At 46.4% G+C, this 25,565-nt stretch overlaps 1 protein-coding gene across 1 annotated transcript in view; it reads right to left on the reverse strand.

The window, feature by feature from the left end:
• Window positions 1–13,145: 13,145 nt before the first annotated feature.
• RIOK2 (RIO kinase 2) overlaps window positions 13,146–25,565 on the reverse strand; it is a 143,819-nt gene continuing 131,399 nt past the window's right edge. The window contains exon 10 of the mRNA XM_063964061.1: window positions 13,146–13,399. Coding sequence (XP_063820131.1) covers window positions 13,238–13,399 — 162 coding nt within the window. The 3' untranslated portion in view covers window positions 13,146–13,237. The remainder of the gene's footprint in view (window positions 13,400–25,565) is intronic.

The following is a 25,565-nucleotide window of genomic DNA, read 5'->3' on the forward strand; positions in this document are numbered from 1 at the left end:
CGAAGTATCTTCATGCTTTAATCTGATGCTGTCTTGGGCCAATTCAGCCTTTTGGCTGATCAGAGTGTATCAAATCCTGGGAAGACAGAGTGGAGCTTACCTGCATTCTGCAGCTCCAGCTTGTGACCTCAAGGGTGGTAGTGATGGGAGGTGATTTAAATTGTCCTCTCGAGAATGTCAGCTGCAGTGCAGCACCACCATTCTGCTACATTCAATGTCACAATCAAGTTATTCAGGAATATGGTAACCAAGGCATCCGAACAGCAGTAGTAGTAGTCGTGGTGGTGATGGTATCCAGGGAGGTTGGTTCTATAAATCATTCACAGAGCTGTCCCGATGACTCTTTACCTTTCTGTATTCACTTGTGTTTCTGTCTAAGGAAGTACTGCAGAATGTGCACCTGCTTCTCAGGTGTGTGAAAGGAAAACACGCATCTCAATGTGCCCCTGGGACATGAACATTTTTACCTGGAGGAGACCATAGTAGGCCTGAGTAGTAATTGAGATGCAGAAGGGTTAGAACAAGGTGGAAATGTAATAGGACTGAAGTTCTGCAAAAAGTGATGCTTTTTCAAGGAATTTTCACAACCTGGTTGTGCATAAAATAATAATAATAATAAAAAAAAAAATTACAAATGTAAAACCTGTGGGAAAATCAGCACTTATTTTTTTCTCTTGTTAGGTATCACTATCGATCCAACAGGTAAATCAGCCACGGACGATCCCTTGGCACTGGAGGAACCGCGTCATTAGGACTGTCCATCTACACAGACACTGCTAGATGCTTTGGAACATTTACTAAGGAACAGCCTACCCAGAAAGTTATTTTACAACTCAAAACTTTATGAACTATTACACACTTGTTCCTTCTTAAAAATAAGATTTTACTTACCGATAAATCTATTTCTCGTAGTCCGTAGTGGATGCTGGGGACTCCGTCAGGACCATGGGGATTAGCGGCTCCGCAGGAGACAGGGCACAAAAATAAAGCTTTAGGATCAGGTGGTGTGCACTGGCTCCTCCCCCTATGACCCTCCTCCAAGCCTCAGTTAGGATACTGTGCCCGGACGAGCGTACACAATAAGGAAGGATTTTGAATCCCGGGTAAGACTCATACCAGCCACACCAATCACACCGTACAACTTGTGATCTGAACCCAGTTAACAGTATGACAACGTAGGAGCCTCTGAACAGACGGCTCACAACAAGAACAACTCGATTTTTTTGTAACAATAACTATGTACAAGTATTGCAGACAATCCGCACTTGGGATGGGCGCCCAGCATCCACTACGGACTACGAGAAATAGATTTATCGGTAAGTAAAATCTTATTTTCTCTAACGTCCTAGTGGATGCTGGGGACTCCGTCAGGACCATGGGGATTATACCAAAGCTCCCAAACGGGCGGGAGAGTGCGGATGACTCTGCAGCACCGAATGAGAGAACTCCAGGTCCTCTTTAGCCAGGGTATCAAATTTGTAGAATTTTACAAACGTGTTCTCCCCCGACCACGTAGCTGCTCGGCAGAGTTGTAATGCCGAGACCCCTCGGGCAGCCGCCCAGGATGAGCCCACCTTCCTTGTGGAATGGGCCTTGACAGATTTAGGCTGTGGCAGGCCTGCCACAGAATGTGCAAGTTGAATTGTGCTACAAATCCAACGAGCAATCGTCTGCTTAGAAGCAGGAGCACCCAGCTTGTTGGGTGCATACAGTATAAACAGCGAGTCAGATTTTCTGACTCCAGCCGTCCTTGAAATATATATTTTCAATGCCCTGACAACGTCCAGCAACTTGGAATCCTCCAAATCGCTAGTAGCCGCAGGCACCACAATAGGCTGGTTCAGGTGAAACGCTGACACCACCTTAGGCAGAAAATGAGGACGCGTCTGCAGTTCTGCCCTGTCCGAATGGAAAATCAGATATGGGCTTTTATACGATAAAGCCGCCAATTCTGACACTCTCCTGGCTGAAGCCAGGGCCAGTAGCATGGTTACTTTCCATGTAAGATATTTCAAATCCGCCGATTTGAGTGGCTCAAACCAATGGGATTTGAGAAAATCCAAAACTACATTAAGGTCCCACGGAGCCACTGGGGGCACAACCGGGGGCTGTATATGTAGTACTCCTTTTACAAAAGTCTGGACTTCAGGAACTGAAGCCAATTCTTTCTGGAAGAAAATCGACAGGGCCGAAATTTGAACCTTAATGGACCCCAACTTGAGGCCCATAGACAATCCTGTTTGCAGGAAATGTAGGAATCGACCCAATTGAAATTCCTCCGTGGGGGCCTTCCTGGCCTCACACCACGCAACATATTTTCTCCAAATGCGGTGATAATGTTGTGCAGTCACCTCCTTCCTGGCTTTAATCAGTGTAGGAATGACCTCTTCTGGAATGCCTTTTTCCCTTAGAATTCGGCGTTCAACCGCCATGCCGTCAAACGCAGCCGCGGTAAGTCTTGGAATAGACACGGTCCCTGCTGAATCAGGTCCCGTCTTAGAGGTAGAGGCCACGGATTTTCCGTGAGCATCTCCTGAAGTTCCGGGTACCAAGTTCTTCTTGGCCAATCCGGAGCCACGAGTATCGTTCTTACTCCCCTTTGCCGTATAATTCTCAGTACTTTGGGTATGAGAGGCAGAGGAGGAAACACATACACTGACTGGAACACCCACGGTGTTACCAGAGCGTCCACAGCTATTGCCTGAGGGTCTCTTGACCTGGCGCAATACCTGTCCAGTTTTTTGTTGAGGCGAGACGCCATCATATCCACCTTTGGTTTTTCCCAACGGTTCACAATCATGTGGAAGACTTCTGGATGAAGTCCCCACTCTCCCGGGTGTAGATCGTGTCTGCTGAGGAAGTCTGCTTCCCAGTTGTCCACTCCCGGAATGAACACTGCTGACAGTGCTATCACATGATCTTCCGCCCAGCGAAGAATCCTTGCAGCTTCTGCCATTGCTCTCCTGCTTCTTGTGCCGCCCTGTCTGTTTACGTGGGCGACTGCCGTGATGTTGTCCGACTGGATCAACACCGGCTGACCCTGAAGCAGGGGTTTTGCCAGGCTTAGAGCATTGTAAATCGCTCTTAGCTCCAGTATATTTATGTGAAGAGACATCTCCAGGCTTGACCATACTCCCTGGAAGTTTCTTCCCTGTGTGACCGCTCCCCAGCCTCTCAGACTGGCATCCGTGGTCACCAGGACCCAGTCCTGTATGCCGAATCTGCGGCCTTCTAACAGATGAGCACTCTGCAACCACCACAGAAGAGACACCCTTGTCCGTGGTGATAAGGTTATCCGCTGATGCATCTGCAGATGCGATCCGGACCATTTGTCCAGCAGATCCCACTGAAAAGTTCGTGCGTGGAATCTGCCGAATGGGATTGCTTCGTAAGAAGCCACCATCTTTCCCAGGACTCTTGTGCATTGATGCACAGACACTTTTCCTGGTTTTAGGAGGTTCCTGACAAGTTCGGATAACTCCTTGGCTTTCTCCTCCGGAAGAAACACCTTTTTCTGAACCGTGTCCAGAATCATTCCCAGGAACAGCAGACGTGTTGTCGGGGTCAACTGAGATTTTGGAAAATTCAGAATCCACCCGTGTTGTTGCAGCACTACTTGGGTTAGTGCTACTCCGTCCTCCAGCTGTTCTCTGGACCTTGCCCTTATCAGGAGATCGTCCAAGTAAGGGATAATTAATACGCCTCTTCTTCGCAGAAGAATCATCATTTCGGCCATTACCTTGGTAAAGACCCGAGGTGCCGTGGACAATCCAAACGGCAGCGTCTGAAACTGATAATGACAGTTTTGCACCACGAACCTGAGGTACCCTTGATGTGAAGGGCAAATTGGGACATGCAGGTAAGCATCTTTTATGTCCAGGGACACCATAAAGTCCCCTTCTTCCAGATTCGCTATCACTGCTCTGAGTGATTCCATATTGAACTTGAATTTTTGTATGTACAGGTTCAAAAATTTCAGATTTAGAATAGGTCTTACCGAGCCGTCCGGCATCGGTACCACAAATAGCGTGGAGTAATACCCCTTTTCCTGTTGTAGGAGGGGTACCTTGACTATCACCTGCTGAGAAAACAGCTTGTGAATGGCTTCCAATACCGTCGCCCTGTCTGAGGGAGACGTTGGCAAAGCAGACTTTAGGAACCGGCGAGGGGGAGACTTCTCGAATTCCAACCTGTAACCCTGAGATACTACCTGCAGGATCCAGGGGTCCACCTGTGAGCAAGCCCACTGCGCGCTGAAATTCTTGAGTCGACCCCCCACCGTTCCTGAGTCCGCTTGTAAAGCCCCAGCGTCATGCTGAGGGCTTTGCAGAACCCGCGGAGGGCTTCTGTTCCTGGGAAGGAGCTGCTTGCTGCCCTCTCTTACCCTTTCCTCTGCCTCGGGGCAGATATGACTGTCCTTTTGCCCGCTTCTTATAGGACCGAAAGGACTGCGGCTGAAAAGACGGTGTCTTTTTCTGTTGGGAGGGGGTCTGAGGTAAAAAGGTGGATTTCCCGGCAGTTGCCGTGGCCACCAAATCCGATAGACCGACGCCAAATAATTCCTCCCCTTTATACGGCAATACTTCCATATGCCGTTTGGAATCCGCATCACCTGACCACTGTCGTGTCCATAAACTTCTTCTGGCAGATATGGACATCGCACTTACTCTCGATGCCAGAGTGCAAATATCCCTCTGAGCATCTCGCATATAAAGAAAAGCATCCTTTAATTGCTCTATAGTCTGTAAAATACTGTCCCTATCCAGGGTATCAATATTTTCAGTCAGGGAATCCGACCAGACCACCCCAGCACTGCACATCAAGGCTGAGGCGATGGCTGGTCGCAGTATAACACCAGTATGTGTGTATATACTTTTTAGGGTAGTTTCCAGCCTATCAGCTGGATCCTTGAGGGCGGCCGTATCAGGAGACGGTACGCCACTTGTTTTGATAAGCGTGTGAGCGCCTTATCCACCTTAGGGGGTGTTTCCCAGCGCGCCCTAACCTCTGGCGGGAAAGGGTATAATGCCAATAACTTTTTTGAAATTAGCACTTTTCTATCTGGGTTAACCCACGCTTCATCACATACATCATTCAATTCCTCTGATTCAGGAAAAACTACAGGTAGTTTTTTCACCCCCCACATAATACCCCTTTTTGTGGTACTTGTAGTATCAGAGATATGCAAAGCCTCCTTCATTGCCGTGATCATATAACGTGTGGCCCTACTGGAAAATACGTTTGCTTCTTCACCGTCGACACTAGATTCAGTGTCCGTGTCTGGGTCTGTGTCGACCGACTGAGGTAAAGGGCGTTTTACAGCCCCTGACGGTGTCTGAGACGCCTGGGCAGGTACTAACTGGTTTTCCGGCCGTCTCATGTCGTCAACTGATTTTTGTAATGTGCTGACATTATCACGTAATTCCATAAACAAAGCCATCCATTCCGGTGTCGACTCCCTGGGGGATGACATCACCATTACCGGCAATTGCTCTGCCTCCACACCAACATTGTCCTCATACATGTCGACACACACGTACCGACACACAGCAGACACACAGGGAATGCTCTATTGAAGACAGGACCCCACTAGCCCTTTGGGGAGACAGAGGGAGAGTTTGCCAGCAGACACCCAAGCGCTATAATATATATGGGAACAACCCTATATAAGTGTTGTATCCTTATAGCAGCTTAAACATAGTAATATCGCCAAAAAAAGTGCCCCCCCTCTCTGTTTTACCCTGTTTCTGTAGTGCAGTGCAGGGGAGAGTCCTGGGAGCCTTCCTCACAGCGGAGCTGAGCAGGAAAATGGCGCTGTGTGCTGAGGAGAATAAGCCCCGCCCCCTATTTCGGCGGGCTCTTCTCCGGAGTTTGTGAGATCTGGCAGGGGTTAAATACATCCATATAGCCTCAAGGGCTATATGTGATGTATTTTTTAGCCATAAAAAGGTATTATACATTGCTGCCCAGGGCGCCCCCCCAGCGCCCTGCACCCTCCGTCACCGCTGTGTGAAGTGTGCTGACAACAATGGCGCACAGCTGCAGTGCTGTGCGCTACCTCAGGAAGACTGAAAAGTCTTCTGCCGCCTGCTTCTGGACCTCTTCGATCTTCGGCATCTGCAAGGGGGGTCGGCGGCGCGGCTCCGGACTCCATGGCTGGGCCTGTGTTCGATCCCTCTGGAGCTAATGGTGTCCAGTAGCCTAAGAAGCCAATCCATCCTGCACGCAGGTGAGTTGACTTCTCTCCCCTAAGTCCCTCGATGCAGTGAGCCTGTTGCCAGCAGGACTCACTGAAAATAAAAAACCTAAAAACTTTTTCTAAGCAGCTCTTTAGGAGAGCCACCTAGATTGTACCCTGCTCGGACGGGCACAAAAACCTAACTGAGGCTTGGAGGAGGGTCATAGGGGGAGGAGCCAGTGCACACCACCTGATCCTAAAGCTTTATTTTTGTGCCCTGTCTCCTGCGGAGCCGCTAATCCCCATGGTCCTGACGGAGTCCCCAGCATCCACTAGGACGTTAGAGAAAAAATGTTTATTAATGGGGTCTGGGGTAGACATTGTGGCTCCCCAGTGCTCCCTTGCCCTATCTTACCCCCACACTGCTGGAGAGGTTTCGGGAGCGACCCTGCCCGTGGCTGCAGAGCCAGCTGGCCTGTCTCTGCGGGTCTTCGGAAGCCGCGGCCTGTGTTACTTCCAGTCTCCAGCCGGAAGTGCGCGGTCGGCACAGAGGTCCGCGATCTCCCGCTGCACATCTCCCATTTGTGACACACGAGCTGGGCTGTCTGGAGGCGTCCACCCTGCCCCACTGTCCACCAACATCCCCTGCCTGTATTGTGTACTATACTGCTGACCCCCTACCCATCCTCCTCCAACTCCAAGTGTCGGCAGTGAGATAGCTGTGCCCACCTGGAAGTCCGATAACCACCAAGTGCACCCAGAGCCTGGCTGCACCGCGACCAGATTTTTGAGTGCCGTACAGCTGTTCCTGTGTCCTGCCTTACCCGCAACTCTAGGTGCATGTGGCTCTGCTCATTTTTGTATTAATATTACAGCAGCTCTCTATGTGGTTTGCTACCTCCTAGCTTTTCTCACCCGCTGTCAACCCGTTTGCATATGTGTATTGGAGCCGCGGCATGGAGTTCATCATGGTGTAACTATGTGCCCGTGTCACCCCACCGACGTTGCTTATAATCACTTTCCTGTCTCCATCAGAAGAGTACCTCTCCTTTTATACAGCAGTGAAGCCTGCTGCAGCTGTGATACTTTAATTCTGGTTAGCGCTATCTCTCAGTATGCCTCCCAAAAAACTCAAAGGGGTGCTGCCTCCTACTCAGAAATCGACACGTGCACTCTCCTCTCCATCTGGTTCATCCTCTTCAGCTTCTCTGGACAGTGTTCCGCTAATGAAAGCTAATGGTTCCTTTTACACGCTGGGAGCTGACTGTGACCTGGATGCTCAGCTTACAGTCAAATCACTGTGTCAAATTCTATCGGCTTTCAAGTCAGATGTAACTAAGGAATTAATGTCTGCAATCCGGGAAGTCAAGACGGACTTGGATGCTATCGGTGACTGCACTGATCATTTGGAGAAGAAAATGGAGGAACTGGTCGCCTCCCATAATAATTTAATATCTTCCCATGACCAACAGCAAACTGAGCTCGAAACCGTTAAGAATAAGGCTGCAGATTTGCAGGACCGGTCCAGGAGAAATAATATTAAGATCAGAGGCATTCCAGATTCGGTCTCCAACTCTGACTTGGAAGACTACGCGCTGGTCCTTTTCCATAAACTACTGCCGAATGCGGAGGATAGAGACCTGCTGATTGACCGTATCCACCGTCTTCTGCATGTTCACTTTTTCACTACCAAAGAGCGCATCCTCAGAGCCGCAAGAGCAGCAGGTGATTCGGATGTCCTGGGTGGCCTACAAATTTTCCCAGACTTTTCTGCATTAACCATTGCTAAACAGAGGTCCTTGGCACCTATTACGTTGGCTCTTCTGGCTCATTATTTACCTTACCGCTGGGGGTTTGCAGTGAAGCTCATTGTAACGTACGAGGAATCTTCCTATACTAACTCTTCGCTGGACGCCGGGATCAAGTTGTTGTTAGACTGGGACATTTTGGTTAAACAAAGCTTGACTGCAGCCCCCCCCCCCGCACGGAATGGGCTTCCACCTGAGAGACTTCTTGTATTGCGTTGTTTATCTCTCCTTTGTATCCGACGTCACCTGTTCTGAGGACACTGATCTCCGGATTCCTGGTGCAGGCCTGCTTGGCTAAGTATGGTAGCTTACTGCGCAAAATGTAGTCTTGTTTACTTCTCTTTTTTCTCTTTATGAAAAGTGCATAAGTCAGAGGTTCCCAAACTGTGTGCCGTGGCTCCCTGGGGTGCCTCGGGACACTTGCAGGGGTGCCCTGGGTTGGTGGTCCAGGACCAATTCAAATTATTCATGTTCAATATAATAGGCAAAACCAGTGCTGGTGGCTGCCAGTCATAAAATATGGGCCAAACAGAAGCAAATCTTGTCCCTCACCACACAACTGACCCTAAGGATAACATATAAACGCGATCTACTTAATGCAATATTCTTTCTAAATTTCTCAATAAGAATTTTTTGGCCTAGGGTGCCGTGAAAAAAATTCTGATATTCTAGGGCGCCGTGATTCAAAAAAGTTTGGAAACCACTGGCATAAGTTATTAATGGACTTAGTGTCCTAGTAATAACCTTAGTGGGTTGGCGTTGCTTTTATTTTATTGTTATGATATACAGGTACTCTTTACTTGTTTGCTTATTTACTTAACTGTTTATTTTTATGCTTACTTTACGCTGATATTATGTGTGTCTGCAATTTTATACTGTTTACGTGGGTGGTGGTGTTGGGCCACTACACCCCCTGTTCTTTCGTATACTACTGCACAGTTGTTTCTACCCCTGCAGTAGTCATGCAGGCCACTGGTATACTAGATGATACATTAGTCACATTGGTGTCCGTATATGCCCCAAACTCTAACCAGGTTTCCTTTGTCCGTAAGCTGTGTCTCTTGATTCAAAAATCTGCCAAAGGTTCTTTAGTTATAATGGGTAATTTCAATCTAGTTCTGAATCCAAAATTATATAAATCTGGCAGGCCTCTTGCTCCTAGGCCATCTTCATCTGCAGGCCCGTCCGTTGCATTTTGCAATTTACTGACCGAATTTGATCTCTATGACATATGGAGAACTCACAATCCTTGAGGGCGTGAATACACGTTCTATTCCCTGGTCCACAACTCTTACTCCCGGATTGATCTTATATTGGGTGATAAATGGACCTTACAACATTCTAAAAACATAGACATTCTCCCCATTACATGGTCTGACCATGCCCCGATAGTTTGGTCTTGGAAAATAAACCATAGAAATATTCCACCTCGTCCCTGGCACCTATGTTCCCACCTCTTATCGGACACCATGACGGAGAAGATTATTTCTGATAGCATTGATACATATGTCACATAACTCTCCCCAAGACACATCCACCCTAAACCATTGGTGCGTCTTTAAGGTAGTCACTAGGGGGGGCCGCTATTCAGGCTGGTGCACTCCTCAAAAGACAGAATGTCCAACGACTAGCGGACCTCGAGTCTAAACTTATGGAACTAGAAGATAAAAATAAGAATGCAACATCTAAAACTCTCCGTAAAAAGTGATCTGGAGTACGCAGCCAACTACAGAAACTATTAATGGCTCAAATGCAATCAGCATTGAACAGATTGAGCCAAAATTTGTATCTATTTGGCAATCGGTCCGGCAAGATGTTAGCCTGTAGACTACGTTTACAGCGAGCCAAAAATAGAATTAAACATATCTTCACTTCCTCTAAAGCGAAGGTCTTGAACCCCCATGATATATACAACCAGTTTGCCGATTATTACTGCCAATTTTATAACCTTTCTTGGTATTCCCGCACCCCTTTCTTCAGATCAATTGGAAGTGTTAAATGCCCCATGGACCTCCTCCAAAGTTGAGGAAGCCATAAAGTCCCTTCCCCGGGGCAAAGCACCTGGTTCTGACGGATTTATTAATGACTTATTTACTGTAGCATTTCGAGAGACTTTGACTCCCCACTTGACTGTTCTTTCAACACCATAACCTCAGTAGGTGCTCTCCCGAAGGAAATGTTGGGGGCGCAAATAGTGACGTTGCCCAAACCTGGGAAGGATCCAGCATATTGTCATAACTATCGCCCAACAACGTTACTGAATGGGGATGTAAAACTACACGCTAAATTAATAGCCACCCGTATTCATTTTTTATTACCCCTGCTGATACACCCAGACCAAGTGGGATTTGTCCCTAGAAGACAGGCATCGGACAATACACGCAGGGTGTTTAATCTAATTGATTCTCCTCCTAAGGACCGATGCCTTCTTCTGTTGTCCCTGGACACGGAGAAGGCATTCAATCACCTGCATTGGGCCTATATGCATGAAGTGTTGATGAAATTTGGTTTTAGAGATCAAATACTGTCCCTGCTCTATACAGTTCCCTCTCGGCCCGGGTGTTTAGCAACGGTTTTCTATCTACTACTTTTCCCATTACCAACGGTACTAGACAGGGCTGCCCTCTCTCCCCACTATTGTCTGTTTTAGCAACTGAACCCTTGGTATCCATAGTTTGTGGCGATAATACTTTCCCTGGAGTGACTGTGGGTACGTCTTCGCATAAATTTTGTTTGTTTGCTGATGACGTCCTCCTGTTTGTTTCCGATCCGTCACGGACCCTACCCCATCTTCATTTAATTTTAGATCAATACAGTGTAGCCTCTTATTACAAATTGAACGCAACAAAAACTGATGCCCTTCCTATTGTTTTCCCTGACTCTCTTGCTTTCCTGTGCACTACCTACCTTTATAATTGGTAATCAGACTCTATCAGATATCTAGGTGTTAATATCCCGGCTGACACATCGAAGGTTTTCGAGGTGAACTTGCCACCCCTTACCTATTCTCTTACTTCCCTTTCGAATTCTTGGTTGCATATGAAATTTCCTGGTTAAGCCGCATGGCAGCCTTTAAAATGACCTTATTACCCAAACTTATGTACCTTTTTCGCACGTTCCCATATATTATTCCTAAAAAAGATTTAGCGGCCTGTACTGCTGTTTTAATCAAATATATATGGGCCTTTGGTCCACCTAAGTTGGCTCGTTCTAGGATTGTTCTCCCTAAAGCTAGCGGAGGCCTCAACTTGCCGGATCTGACCGTATATCATGAGGCTTGTATCTTAGCTCACCTGAAGTCCTATTCGGCTCTTAGTTCCAAATTAGGGTTGGTGTGTTGTGAACAGTCCTCATGCTCATCTTTTCCCATGGAAGAACTATTGAAAATTACCAAATCTACACATTCAGACAGACGTTTAGGGGAACTGATGGTGCTGGATTTAGGAGCTGACCCAGAAACCGGCTTACTCAGAGGCTTGTATATGATGCTCGGACGTGGAGTTCCTCCATGGAAGCCTATCTCCGATTGCTCCAGTCTAGGCTGTACATTTATATACATCCGCTGATTGCACAGGCATCCACAATTCATGTATACACCCATAAGTATGAAGTCAGACTTCACTTGAAAATCATTTGTACTTTCATTGGATTAGATCTTTCCAACCCTGATTTTATTGCACTAAGGGGTGCATGTACTAAGCAGTGATAAAAGTGGAGAAGTGAGCCAGTGGAGAAATTTAACATGGCAACCAATCAGCTGCTCTGTACAATTGTAGAGTATGCAAATTAGAAATGTTACGTCAATGCTGATTGGTTGCCATGGGCAACTTCTCCACTGGCTCACTTCTCCACTTTTTTTTTTTGTATAATCTGTTTTTATTTAGGTCAGTATAACAGTATAAGGATTGCTTCACATTTCAACATAAGAAGAAGAAAAACATCAGGACACAAATGAAGGTCTAATACAACATAGCCTTAAAGGGTAGTGTAGCGTATCATCCCCGTCGCTGGGGATTAGTAAAGGCCCTAGTGTTAGTAGGTGTTTCTGTGAATTCCATCTGATATCCTTTCGCCATCTATCCATACTATAATGTATTTGCAATCTTAGATGGCATTGTAGAGAAGCTGTAGAAAAGAGAGAGGTAAGAAATTAAAGGGATGGTAGAGCGAAAACATGGTGTGACCAAACTGGGGGGAAGTTATCGAATTGGGGAGGAGGTGTACTTCAGTCTATCTATTCGTTAGACTATGTGTTGAAGTCATTTGGCGGTATAAACATATTCCTTATAGTCTTTGGAGGACATATACTCTATCCAGGGCATCCATATAATCATGAACTCCGAGAGTTTATCTCTGGAGACCAGGAAGATGTTTTCCATATTCATATAGTAACTAATTCTGTTAAACCATAGTTTCCTAGTGGGTGGGAGTTGAGATCTCCATAGTGTGGGGATGACTGCCCTCGCTGCATTAGACAGGTGTCGAAGTAGCGATGTGTTGTGCTGAGCTAGTGAGATTGAGGAGTGGGAAAGTAGCCAGAAGGCTGGGTCCGTGGGAACGGGAGTGTGAAGTATGTCTTGAGAGGTGGATATAACATCCTTCCAGAATGGTTTTAGTAGGGAACAGTTCCACCAGATATGCATTAGGGAACCTATGGCGCTGAGACATCTCCAACATATGTCCGTCACTCCAAAGACACATGAAGTGGAGGAGAGAGGGATGCCTATACCATCTCATTAAAAGCTTATATTGGGTTTCCCTAACTTGTATGCAGACTGAGCTTTTGTGGGATTTGAGGAATATCATCTGCCAGTCTTTATCTGTCAGGGAGATCCCGAGATCTCTTTCCCAGGCCATTTTAAAGGGCATGGGCGTCTGGGGTCTGTAGTAGTCTATAAAGTGAGGAGATGGTGTGTTGAGGGGGGCATGTGGCGACGCACATCCTCTCGAACTGTGTTAGCTCACGTGAGGCCCGGAGATATCTGCGCTCAGAGTGTAAAAAGTGTCTAAGTTGTAGGTACTTCCAAAAGTCACGCTGTGGGACTTCCCATTTTGACCGTATTTCCGAAAATCACTTCTCCACTTTTATCACTGCTTAGTACATGTCCCCCTAAAAGTGCTATTAAAATGACTATATATGGAAAAAAAATATGCACAAGAAAAATGAATGGAGATTTTACTTCGAAGGGTTAATAAAACAATATTCCATAGCAGAGCAATTGCATAGCTTTGAGAAGGTAAATGGCGGTCCCTATCCCCAGAAGCTGGCCGCATCCACACTGCACTTGATGTTGAACATGTTTTCTCTGCGCTGCTTGGTGCACACATTAGCTTCTCCCTTTTGCAGTCGTCTTCTGATAGAAGCTTTCTGCTGTTTCGTCAGCTGCTTCTTAATCTTCTGTTTCACCAATTCCTTACAGACAAAGGAGAAAAAGCAGCAGAGTGGTCAAACACAAAGGAAATTGCAGCAGGAGCCACTGTATTGACAAATAATCTGTATTTCATTTCAGCAAAATTACATTCGACTCCGTACTTTATTACTTTTCTGCGATGATGTAATTTACTGGTTAAAGAAATGTTTCCACATCTTATTGGATTTGTCAAGAAAAAGTTGCTAAGAAGGACATTTTCAGCCAAATAGTACATTTTAATCAACACTCTCTGACCCCCAACTGGCATAACTGTGGGGGTCCAATGCCAGGGATCAGGCCATTCAGGAGAAATAATCCCAAACAGTGCTGCACCAGGTCTTCTGTCCAACAACAACTGGAGCTGAATCCAAGCACCGCTGTACAGTATTGGTCTGCAATAGAAGGAAAAGTGACTAACACATTTTCCCAGCACTATTTGCACTTGCACTGTCTAGTATTGTTGATGCTGGAAGAGGATACTGTGCCGTTCTCATAGGATGGCCTCTCACTGACACTAGACACACTCCGTTCTGATAGATAGGGCAAAAACTTACTATTTAGATAAATAAAATATGGCTCTATGCAACAACATATACTGTACATGAGCTAACTGTTCTCAATAGTCTACAGCAAACCGGTCTACAGTACAAAATATCTCATCTCGAATATGTATTTGTTTCTTATTTCACATGTTAAACATGAACCCTGAAATTGAAGATACAGTACTTAATACTACTAATCGCATTTAGATTAGAATTAGTTAGTTAGTGTAAACATGCTCATATGCGGCTTTGTTTTTATCAGTTAGTCCAAAACTCAATTGTACATTGACTGTCTGTAGTTTACTCTATTTTTCAATAAATACTTTTGCTCTTGTTGCTTGGCAAACTGGGAATGATTTGTGTGGAGCAGTAAACAGTGAGATCTGGAACATTGTCTCACCTCCTACACTTGATAATGTTCTGAGAACATAGCGGGTTATGAATTCCCAATGGAACACACATTATAATGCCTTCCATCATGCAGGCCAGATGCAGGAGCATCCTGGCAACTACAGTATTCTTATGCTGGAAGAAAAAAACCGTGGCGGCCACACACACAGATTTTTATATACTGGTCGCAGAATGTTTTTATTTTTTTTAAACTGATCGAGGATCAAAATATAATAAAGAGAGGAATGAGAGGACGCAGACCTACATGGTACATACAGTATACATTGCTTAAGGCCTCTCATCCTACAGTACCTATAGACGTCTACATGTGTACCCTATATCCAAGATAAAACAATTTACACACACAGAATCACGTACACTACAATGTGAAGACAATACATACTAACGCTAGACACACACTTCATAAATAGATGATTGTATACTGACAGAATTGTAGATATATATATATATATATATATATAATATATACATACACACACACACACTATTCAAATAGAAATCACAGGGGCTCTACACTCACTATATTAATTAACTATAATAAACAGTGGAGTTTTAGTTCATGTATTGATCAATGCATTTACGCCTGCAGCCCTGGCATGGGCACCCGCTACACTGCAGGTTCTACTCTATCGCTCAAAATTTTTATATATATATATATATATATATATATATATATATATATTTATTTATTTATTTATATATTTATATTTACATGTCTATTTTTACACATTTTGGTATTCTAGTATTATAAAGATATAACTTGTCCCCTTTATGTAGGCAATTTTGTATACTATGTATTAGGTTTAACTGTGACCGATTTATATCACATGAATGGTTATTATCCAGTGCAAGACTAATGCTGGGTACACACTAGACCAGTGGTTTTCAACCTCGTCCACTATCGTCTAGTGCGTTGGTTCTCAACCTCGGTCCTCAAGTACCCACAACAGTTCATGTTTTCGAGGTCACCTAGCAGTTGAACAGGTGTATTCATTACTCACTGACACATTTTAAAAGACCCACAGGTGGAGCAAATTATTTCACTTGCAATCCTGTGGAGACCAGGAAAACATGAACTGTTGGGGGTACTTGAGGAACGCGGTTGAGAACCACCGCACTAGACGATATAGTGGACGATGTGCCCGATTCAGACACATCGTTCACGATATCATCTAGTGTGCATGCACTGTCGCTGACAATGCGCACTCTCACTCCACATTGCCCGTCGGACGTGCATGCGTGGATGAAGGGCGATATCGCCACTGAGGGTCGTGCTGCCGAATGCAGCACGGAAACACTCCTCCCCCCGCCGCCTACATTAGTAGGAAAGATACATCACAAAGAAGGCAGCCATCTTGAGTGTGCCACAGTAGGTACGGGTGAATAGAAAAATACAAAGCACAAGATACACAGGTACAACAAATTCACAATTTCTAGGGTTCATTCATCCTATCAACAAAAGAACCAGGTGATGAGCAGTCTTTGGTGGACTATAAAGTTTGCAACTGTATGGATAATGCTAGGCATTCACCGTACAGTTATCTGGATGATACACCACATACTGGTGGATCGTCCAGATAGTTGTACAGTGTATGCCCGCGACCGATACAATATATTGGTCTGTCAGAGATCCGTCTGATGTGTTATTTCAAAGTTACAAGTTTGCCACATCCAGTAGTGTATGCACTGCCAACATGGCCGACTAATAGACATTTCCCCTGTTCGTTCACAGCAGAGGAATGGGGAAATGTCGCCTCCCCATCCGAAAAACCCGTATATTGGCCCTCATTCCGAGTTGTTCGCTCGCAAGCTGCTTTTAGCAGCTTTGTACACGCTAAGCCGCCGCCTACTGGGAGTGAATCTTAGCTTATCAAAATTGCGAACGAAAGATTCGCAATATTGCGAAAAGACTTCTCTGAGCAGTTTCTGAGTAGCTCGAGACTTACTCTTCCAGTGCGATCAGTTCAGTGCTTGTCGTTCCTGGTTTGACGTCACAAACACACCCAGCGTTCGCCCAGACATTCCTCCGTTTCTCCAGCCACTCCCGCGTTTTTCCCAGAAACGGTAGCGTTTTTTCAAACACTCCCATAAAACGGCCTGTTTCCGCCCAGAAACACCCACTTCCTGTCAATCACATTACGATCACCAGAACGAAGAAAAAACCTCGTAATGTCGTGAGTAAAATACCTAACTGCATAGCAAATTTACTTGGCGCAGTCGCAGTGCGAACATTGCGCATGCGCAGTTAGCGGAAAATAGCTGCGATGCGAAGAAAATTACAGAGCGAACAACTCGGAATGACCACCATTGTGCGGCCATACATTGTGAGTTATCTCAGTATATGCCCAGCTTTAGCAATACATGTTATTAGGGGGGGTATCCAATTATCTCCAGTCAATGACCGCGGATAACTGCATCGCCGGGGGCTTTCCTATTACCCACGAAGAGGCACGATTCTCCCGTCAGAGGCCGGCACTTACTGGAGGATTACGTTTCGGGTGCCTCAGGTACCTGAAGCATAATCTGCGATAAGTGGCCTCCTGGAGCAGCGATAACACATGGGATCGGGGACTTATCCACGATCCCATGTTTTTTTTATGTGATTGCGGGTCCGTTTTTGGACGATCAAAACCGACACTAATTGGATACCGCGATAATGACCACCAGTCAAAAATCGGGATATCCGACAGTTTCACTAGACAAGAAAATAATGCTAAAAACCAGCGCTGGGGAAAAAAAAAGAGAATGTTCAGAGATAATTTAATCCAGTGGGAAATAGAAAGTAATCACTCCCAACTTGATGGCGTTCTCATCGCTCCCTTGTAGATAGACACTTACATTACACTTCTATCTCGAGTGCACATAAAGGTATCTTTGTAATGGAAACGATAGCTTCAGATCAATCCCACACACCTGACCAGACTCTAAAAAAAATACACTTACATGTATGTTCTGACCCACATGCGCATTAAGGTTTCTTTATGGGTCATCCGCCAGGATCATATGAAGTAAACAAGTCCGCCAGGTGAGTAAAAAATATTTTAAGGATAAAAAATATATGGATTGCACCTCCACAACATGTGAAGAATACACAGCAGATACAAAAACTTTCTGTTTAAAAATAAGGCAAAAGCCGGATACCGGATACGAGTCTCTGTGTATAGGACCTGCACGAGACCACGCTGCAGTCGTGGAGTCCTCAATGTGGATGGTGAAAATGGTCCTTTGTCCTCCTGGTATTCCCCGACTTTGCAGGTGACGGCTTCAACGCGTTTCTGGGAATCCTTCCACTTTGTCAAAAAGTTGATGTAGTGTAATGTAGGTGTCTATCTATAAGGGGGCGATTACACTTCTAGAAGTGTAATGTAAGTGTCTATCTATAAGGGAGCGATGAGAACGCCATCAACTTGGGAGTGATTACATTCTATTTCCCACTGGATTAAATTCTATCTGAACATTCTCTTTTTTCCCCAGCACTGGTTTTTAGCATTATTTTCTTGTCTAGTCTAATTGTGTAAGCTTGTGGATGTGCTTAGGTTAATTACCTGCTGCTAAAAAGGAAAAATAAGCGCAAGGCTGTTTTCCATCTTTCATTAGTTGTGATCCGACAGTTTCAATTTGCCGAAAACAGATCTCGCCTAATTGGATACCCCCCTATGTATCAAATCAACATTGACACACCAGCAAAAAAACAAAAAACAAAAAAACTAATAGCAAATACGAAATGTACCTTCCTTGTGCACTGACAGGTTATATTAATAGTTTACATCAATTTAATTGGGTTTTAAATTGTTTCTTTGCATAATTGCGATTCCCTTGCAATTCAGCCAATATATATTCCGAGCTCCTTTTCCTCTTTTCATTACAGAGGCTATAGTTAAGGTTAGTAGTACTATTACTTGGAGATGTGTTTTAATAAACATGGCTGTATGTTAATTTACAATAATTTTTATTAGCATTTTAACATGGTTGACATTTACATTTCAGAATAGCTTCCTGTATCTGCACAGAATCCCTGCAGCAGCTATAAATGCAGAAATATCTGCGATGCAATCACTTGGGGGAAACCCACATTTATCTTAGCCCCATAGAAAATGCTGTAATGGCAGCGCAAAAGCCAATGGCAGCTAATAGCAGCGCAAAAGCCAAGATCTTGTTATATGCTGCAAAGTACAATAAAAATATGCTCACTTACACTTTCTGCTACTGGGTGTGCAGTTATATACAGGCACGGCGACAGGAGGTGTCAAAGTGGACACCTGTCCCTGGCGCCAATGTTGTGAGGGGCCCTTCTGGGGTGAACATGCAGCTGAGGCACTGCGACGGCTACATGGATGTATTTAATTGTATTTAATTATATAGTCCAATGTAGTTGCAAGTTATTACTAACAGAGTAGCTACTGTACCTCATACACGTGGCCCCGCTGCAGTAACCCTTCACTGCCCCAAGGCCCAGGTCACCTGTCCGGATATCCCTGCTGCGTCCTCCTTGTCCCGTCTCTGCTACGGTGATGAAGATCCAGGTCTCCACATCAGAGAAGCGGCTGGATGGGACTAGAACTTCAGACTGCCAGGCTGGCCCGGCGCGCTGAGGCCGACTGCAGAAGATAACTGTCCCTTCTGCTTCTGAAGAGCCGGGCAGCCCAGCAGCACACACAGACCACACTGACAGTGCGAATCAGGGCTCCACATAACAGCCGCCCGCTGCCCTACTCTGTCCAACTCCATTCTCTATGTGCCTGGATGGAACCCTCAACTACACCAACTCTGTCATATTATATGTATGTATATATATATATATATATATATATATATATATATATAATGTATACACACACACACACACACACACACACACACACACACACACACACACACACACACACACACACTGGAGCAAAAAAGTATTTGGACAGCCACAGATTGTGCAAGTTGACCCACTTAAAAAGATGAGAGAGGTCTGTACATCATAGGTACAATTCAACTGTGAGAGACAGAATCTGAAAAAAAAAACCTAGGAAATTCTGGGTCATCATCAATTTTAAGAATCAGCCTGATGGCCTCTAATAGGTCAGGAACATCCACCTGTGAAACAGATTCCCCATCAGAAGCATCTGGATCAGTGTCTGAGGGGTCAGTATATACGCCATCTGCATCAGACGAAGTGTCTGGAACATGGGTGGATTGTGAGGAAGTAATGGCCCACTTAGAGGACCCCTTGGTCTTAGGCGGGTGAGAGTTAGGTTTTTGTTTGTTCAGTGAGTGGTACAATTGCAGATTAACCGCAGGGACAATATATGGCTGTACCGGCACGTGAGGTCGCATAGGGGGCGTAAATCTAGTTACCAGCTTATTTAGTAGAGTAGAGAAAGTAGACCAAGGTGGGTCATTATGGACCCTCGTTGCTATGGCCCTACTGGGAAGTAGTGAACCCCCAGAACCTGAATCCTCTTGCTGCTATGTTTTCCTCTAATGTGTCTGCAGCGTCACCACCACGCATTGTGGGATCAGCCACAGCACCGTCGCCCCTTGAAGCTGACATATCTGAAAGCGTAAATCACGGGCAATACAGTACAATATCAGCAGTATAATACCTTACCAAGAACCCCCTGTACAGTGTGAAATCACAAACAGAGGATTGAAGAAGCATACAGTGACTGATAATCACAGAGAAAAAATAAGATTTTACTCACCGGTAAATCTATTTCTCGTAGTCCGTAGTGGATGCTGGGACTCCGTAAGGACCATGGGGAATAGCGGCTCCGCAGGAGACTGGGCACAACTAAGAAAGCTTTAGGACTAACTGGTGTGCACTGGCTCCTCCCACTATGACCCTCCTCCAGACCTCAGTTAGGATACTGTGCCCGGAAGAGCTGACACAATAAGGAAGGATTTTGAATCCCGGGTAAGACTCATACCAGCCACACCAATCACACCGTATAACTCGTGATACTATACCCAGTTAACAGTATGAACATAACAGAGCCTCTCAACAGATGGCTCAACAATAACCCTTTAGTTAAACAATAACTATATACAAGTATTGCAGACAGTCCGCACTTGGGACGGGCGCCCAGCATCCACTACGGACTACGAGAAATAGATTTACCGGTGAGTAAAATCTTATGTTCTCTGACGTCCTAAGTGGATGCTGGGACTCTGTAAGGACCATGGGGATTATACCAAAGCTCCCAAACGGGCGGGAGAGTGCGGATGACTCTGCAGCACCGAATGAGAGAACTCAAGGTCCTCCTCAGCCAGGGTATCAAATTTGTAGAATTTTGCAAACGTGTTTGCCCCTGACCAAGTAGCAGCTCGGCAAAGTTGTAAAGCCGAGACCCCTCGGGCAGCCGCCCAAGAAGAGCCCACTTTCCTCGTGGAATGGGCTTTTACAGATTTAGGCTGCGGCAGGCCAGCCGCAGAATGCGCAAGCTGAATTGTGCTACAAATCCAGCGAGCAATAGTCTGCTTCGAAGCAGGAGCACCCAGTTTGTTGGGTGCATACAGGATAAATAGCGAGTCAGTCTTCCTGACTCCAGCCGTCCTGGAAACATAAATTTTCAAGGCCCTGACTACGTCCAGTAACTTGGAGTCCTCCAAGTCCCTAGTAGCCGCAGGCACAACAATAGGTTGGTTCAAGTGAAAAGCTGATACCACCTTAGGGAGAAACTGGGGACGAGTCCTCAATTCTGCCCTATCCATAAGGAAAATCAAATAGGGGCTTTTACATGACAAAGCCGCCAATTCTGACACTCGCCTAGCCGAAGCCAAAGGCCAAAAGCATGACCACTTTCCACGTGAGATATTTTAAATCCACGGTTTTAAGTGGCTCAAACCAATGTGACTTCAGGAAACCCAACACCACGTTGAGGTCCCACAATGCCACTGGAGGCACAAAAGGAGGCTGAATATGCACACTCCCTTAACAAATGTCTGAACTTCAGGCAGTGAAGCCAGTTCTTTTTGGAAGAAAATCGACAGAGCCGAAATCTGGACCTTAATGGAACCCAGTTTTAGGCCCATAGTCACCCCTGACTGTAGGAAGTGCAGAAATCGACCCAGCTGAAATTCCTCCGTTGGGGCCTTCCTAGCCTCACACCACGCAACATATTTTCGCCATATGCGGTGATAATGTTGTACGGTTACATCTTTTCTAGCTTTAATGAGCGTAGGAATGACTTCCTCCGGAATACCCTTTTCTTTTAGGATCCGGTGTTCAACCGCCATGCCGTCAAACGCAGCCGCGGTAAGTCTTGGAACAGACAGGGCCCCTGCAGCAGCAGGTCCGGTCTGAGCGGCAGAGGCCATGGGTCCTCTGAGATCAATTCTTGAAGTTCCGGGTACCAAGCTCTTCTTGGCCAATCCGGAACAATGAGTATAGTTCTTACTCCTCTTATCCTTATTATCCTCAGTACCTTGGGTATGAGAGGAAGAGGGGGGAACACATAAACCGACCGGTACACCCACGGTGTCACTAGAGCATCCACAGCTATCGCCTGAGGGTCCCTTGACCTGGCGCAATATTTTTCTAGCTTTTTGTTTAGGCGGGACGCCATCATGTCCACCTGTGGCCTTTCCCAATGGTTTACAATCAGTTGGAAGACTTCTGGATGAAGTCCCCACTCTCCCGGGTGGAGGTCGTGTCTGCTGAGGAAGTCTGCTTCCCAGTTGTCCACTCCCGGAATGAACACTGCTGACAGTGCTAACACGTGACTTTCCGCCCATCGGAGAATCCTTGTGGCTTCTGCCATCGCCGTCCTGCTTCTTGTGCCGCCCTGTCAGTTTACATGGGCGACTGCCGTGATGTTGTCTGACTGGATCAGAACCGGTTGGTTTTGAAGCAGGGGTTTTGCCTGACTTAGGGAATTGTAAATGGCCCTCAGTTCCAGAACATTTATGTGTAGGGAAGTCTCCTGACTTGACCAAAGTCCTTGGAAGTTTCTTCCCTGTGTGACTGCCCCCCAGCCTCGAAGGCTGGCATCCGTGGTCACCAGGACCCAGTCCTGTATGCCGAATCTGCGGCTCTCTTGAAGATGAGCACTTTGCAGCCACCAAAGCAGAGATACCCTGGTCCTTGGAGACAGGGTTATCAACCGATGCATCTGAAGATGCGATCCGGACCACTTGTCCAACAGGTCCCACTGAAAAGTTCTGGCATGGAACCTGCCGAATGGAATTGCTTCGTAGGAAGCTACCATCTTTCCCAGGACTCGCGTGCAGTGATGCACCGACACCTGTTTTGGTTTCAGGAGGCCTCTGACTAGAGATGACAGCTCCTTGGCTTTCTCCTCTGGGAGAAACACTTTTTTCTGGACTGTGTCCAGAATCATCCCCAGGAACAGTAGACGTGTCGCAGGAACCAGCTGTGACTTTGGAATATTTAGAATCCAACCGTGCTGGTGTAGCACCTCCTGAGATAGTGCTACGCCGACCAACAACTGCTCCCTGGACCTCGCCTTTATCAGGAGATCGTCATCATTTCGGCCATTACCTTGGTAAATACCCTCGGTGCCGTGGACAGGCCGAACGGCAACGTCTGGAATTGGTAATGACAATCCTGTACCACAAATCTGAGGTACTCCTGCTGAGGATGGTAAATGGGGACATGCAGGTAAGCATCCTTGATGTCCAGTGATACCATGTAATCCCCCTCTTCCAGGCTTGCAATAACTGCCCTGAGCGATTCCATCTTGAACTTGAATTTTTTTATATATGTGTTCAAGGATTTCAAATTTAAAATGGGTCTCACCGAACCGTCCGGTTTCGGTACCACAAACATTGTGGAATAGTAACCCCGTCCTTGTTGAAGTAGGGGCACCCTGACTATCACCTGCTGGAAATACAGCTTGTGAATTGCCTCTATCACAGCCTCCCTGCCTGAGGGAGTTGTTGGCAAGGCAGATTTGAGGAAACGGCGGGGGGGAAATGTCTCGAATTCCAGCCTGTACCCCTGAGATACCACTTGAAGGATCTACTTGTGAGCGAGCCCACTGATTGCTGAAGTTTTTGAGACGTGCCCCCACCGTACCTGGCTCCGCCTGTTGAGCCCCAGCGTCATGCGGCGGACTTAGAAGAAGAAGTGGGGGAGGACTTTTGTTCCTGGGAACTGGCTGTATGCTGCAGCTTTTTTCCCCTACCTCTGCCTCTGGGCAGAAAGGACGCGCCTCTACCCCGCCTGCTCTTTTGGGGACGAAAGGACTGTACCTGATAATACGGTGCTTTCTTTGATTGTCAGGGGACATGTGGTAAAAATGCTGACTTCCCAGCCATTGCTGTGGACACTAGGTCTGAAAGACCATCCCCGAACAACTCCTCACCCTTATAAGGCAAAACTTCCATGTGCCTTTTAGAATCTGCATCACCTGTCCACTGCCGTGTCCATAACCCTCTCCTGGCAGAAATGGACAGTGCACTTATTTTAGATGCCAGCCGGCAAATATCCCTCTGTGCATCTCTCATGTATAAGACAGCGTCTTTAATATGCTCTATGTTTAGCAATATAGTGTCCCTGTCTAGGGTGTCAATGTTTTCTGACAGGGAATCTGACCAGGCAGCTGCAGCACTGCACATCCATGCTGAAGCAATAGCTGGTCTCCGTATAATACCAGTGTGTGTATATATAGCCTTCAGGAGAGCCTCCTGCTTTCTATCAGCAGGTTCCTTTAGGGCGGCCGTATCCGGAGACGGTAGTGCCACCTTTTTTGATAAGCATGTAAGCGCTTTATCCACCCTAGGGGGTGTTTCCCAACGTGACCTATCCTCTGGCGGGAAAGGGTACGCCATTAGTAACTTTTTAGAAATTACCAATTTTTTATCTGGGCAAGCCCACGCTACTTCACACACTTCATTTAATTCTTCAGAAGGGGGAAAAACTACTGGTAGTTTTTTCTCTCCAAACATAATACCCTTTTTTGTGGTACCTGGGGTCACATCAGAAATGTGTAAAACATTTTTCATTGCCTCAATCATGTAACGAGTGGCCCTATTGGACATTACATTAGTCTCTTCGTCGTCGACACTGGTATCAGTATCCGTGTCGACATCTGTCTCTGCCATCTGAGGTAGCGGGCGTTTTAGAGCCCCTGATGGCCTTTGAGACGTCTGGGCAGGCACGAGCTGAGAAGCCGGCTGTCCCGCATTTGGCATGTCATCAAATTTTTTATGTAAGGAGTCGACACTTTCACGTAATTCCTTCCACAAGTCCATCCACTCAGGTGTCTGCCCCGCAGGGGGTGACAACACATTTATAGGCATCTGCTCCGCCTCCACATAAGCCTCCTCATCAAACATGTCGACACAGCCGTACCGACACACCGCGCACACACACAGGGAATGCTCTGACAGGAGACAGGACCCCACAAAGCCCTTTGGGGAGACAGAGAGAGAGTATGCCAGCACACACCAGAGCGCTATATAATACAGGGATTAACTAAATTATATCCCCTTATAGCTGCTATATATGTATATTGCTCCTAAATTTAGTGCCCCCCCTCTCTTTTTTACCCTTCTGTAGTGTAGACTGCAGGGGAGAGCCAGGGAGCTTCCTTCCAGCGGAGCTGTGAGGGAGAAATGGCGCCAGTGTGCTGAGGGAGATCGCTCCGCCCCTTTTTCGCGGACTTCTCCCGCTTTTTTCCGGAATTCTGGCAGGGGTAATTTATCACATATATAGCCTCTGGGGCTATATATTGTGATGATTTTGCCATGCAAGGTGTTTATATTGCTGCTCAGGGCGCCCCCCCCCCCCCCAGCGCCCTGCACCCATCAGTGACCGCAATGTGAGGTGTGCATGAGGAGCAATGGCGCACAGCTGCAGTGCTGTGCGCTACCTTGTTGAAGACAGGAGTCTTCTGCCGCCGATTTTCCGGATCACTTCTTGCTTCTGGCTCTGTAAGGGGGCCGGCGGCGCGGCTCCGGGACCGAACATCAAGGCCGGTTCCATGCGGTCGATCCCTCTGGAGCTAATGGTGTCCAGTAGCCTAAGAAGCCCAAGCTACCACCAGTTAGGTAGGTTCGCTTCTTCTCCCCTTAGTCCCTCGCTGCAGTGAGTCTGTTGCCAGCAGATCTCACTGTAAAATAAAAAACCTAAAATATACTTTCTCTCTAGGAGCTCAGGAGAGCCCCTAGTGTGCATCCAGCTCAGCCGGGCACAAGATTCTAACTGAGGTCTGGAGGAGGGTCATAGTGGGAGGAGCCAGTGCACACCAGTTAGTCCTAA

Source organism: Pseudophryne corroboree, chromosome 1 (assembly GCF_028390025.1).
Source record: "Pseudophryne corroboree isolate aPseCor3 chromosome 1, aPseCor3.hap2, whole genome shotgun sequence".
Classification (NCBI taxonomy): Eukaryota; Metazoa; Chordata; class Amphibia; order Anura; family Myobatrachidae; genus Pseudophryne; species Pseudophryne corroboree.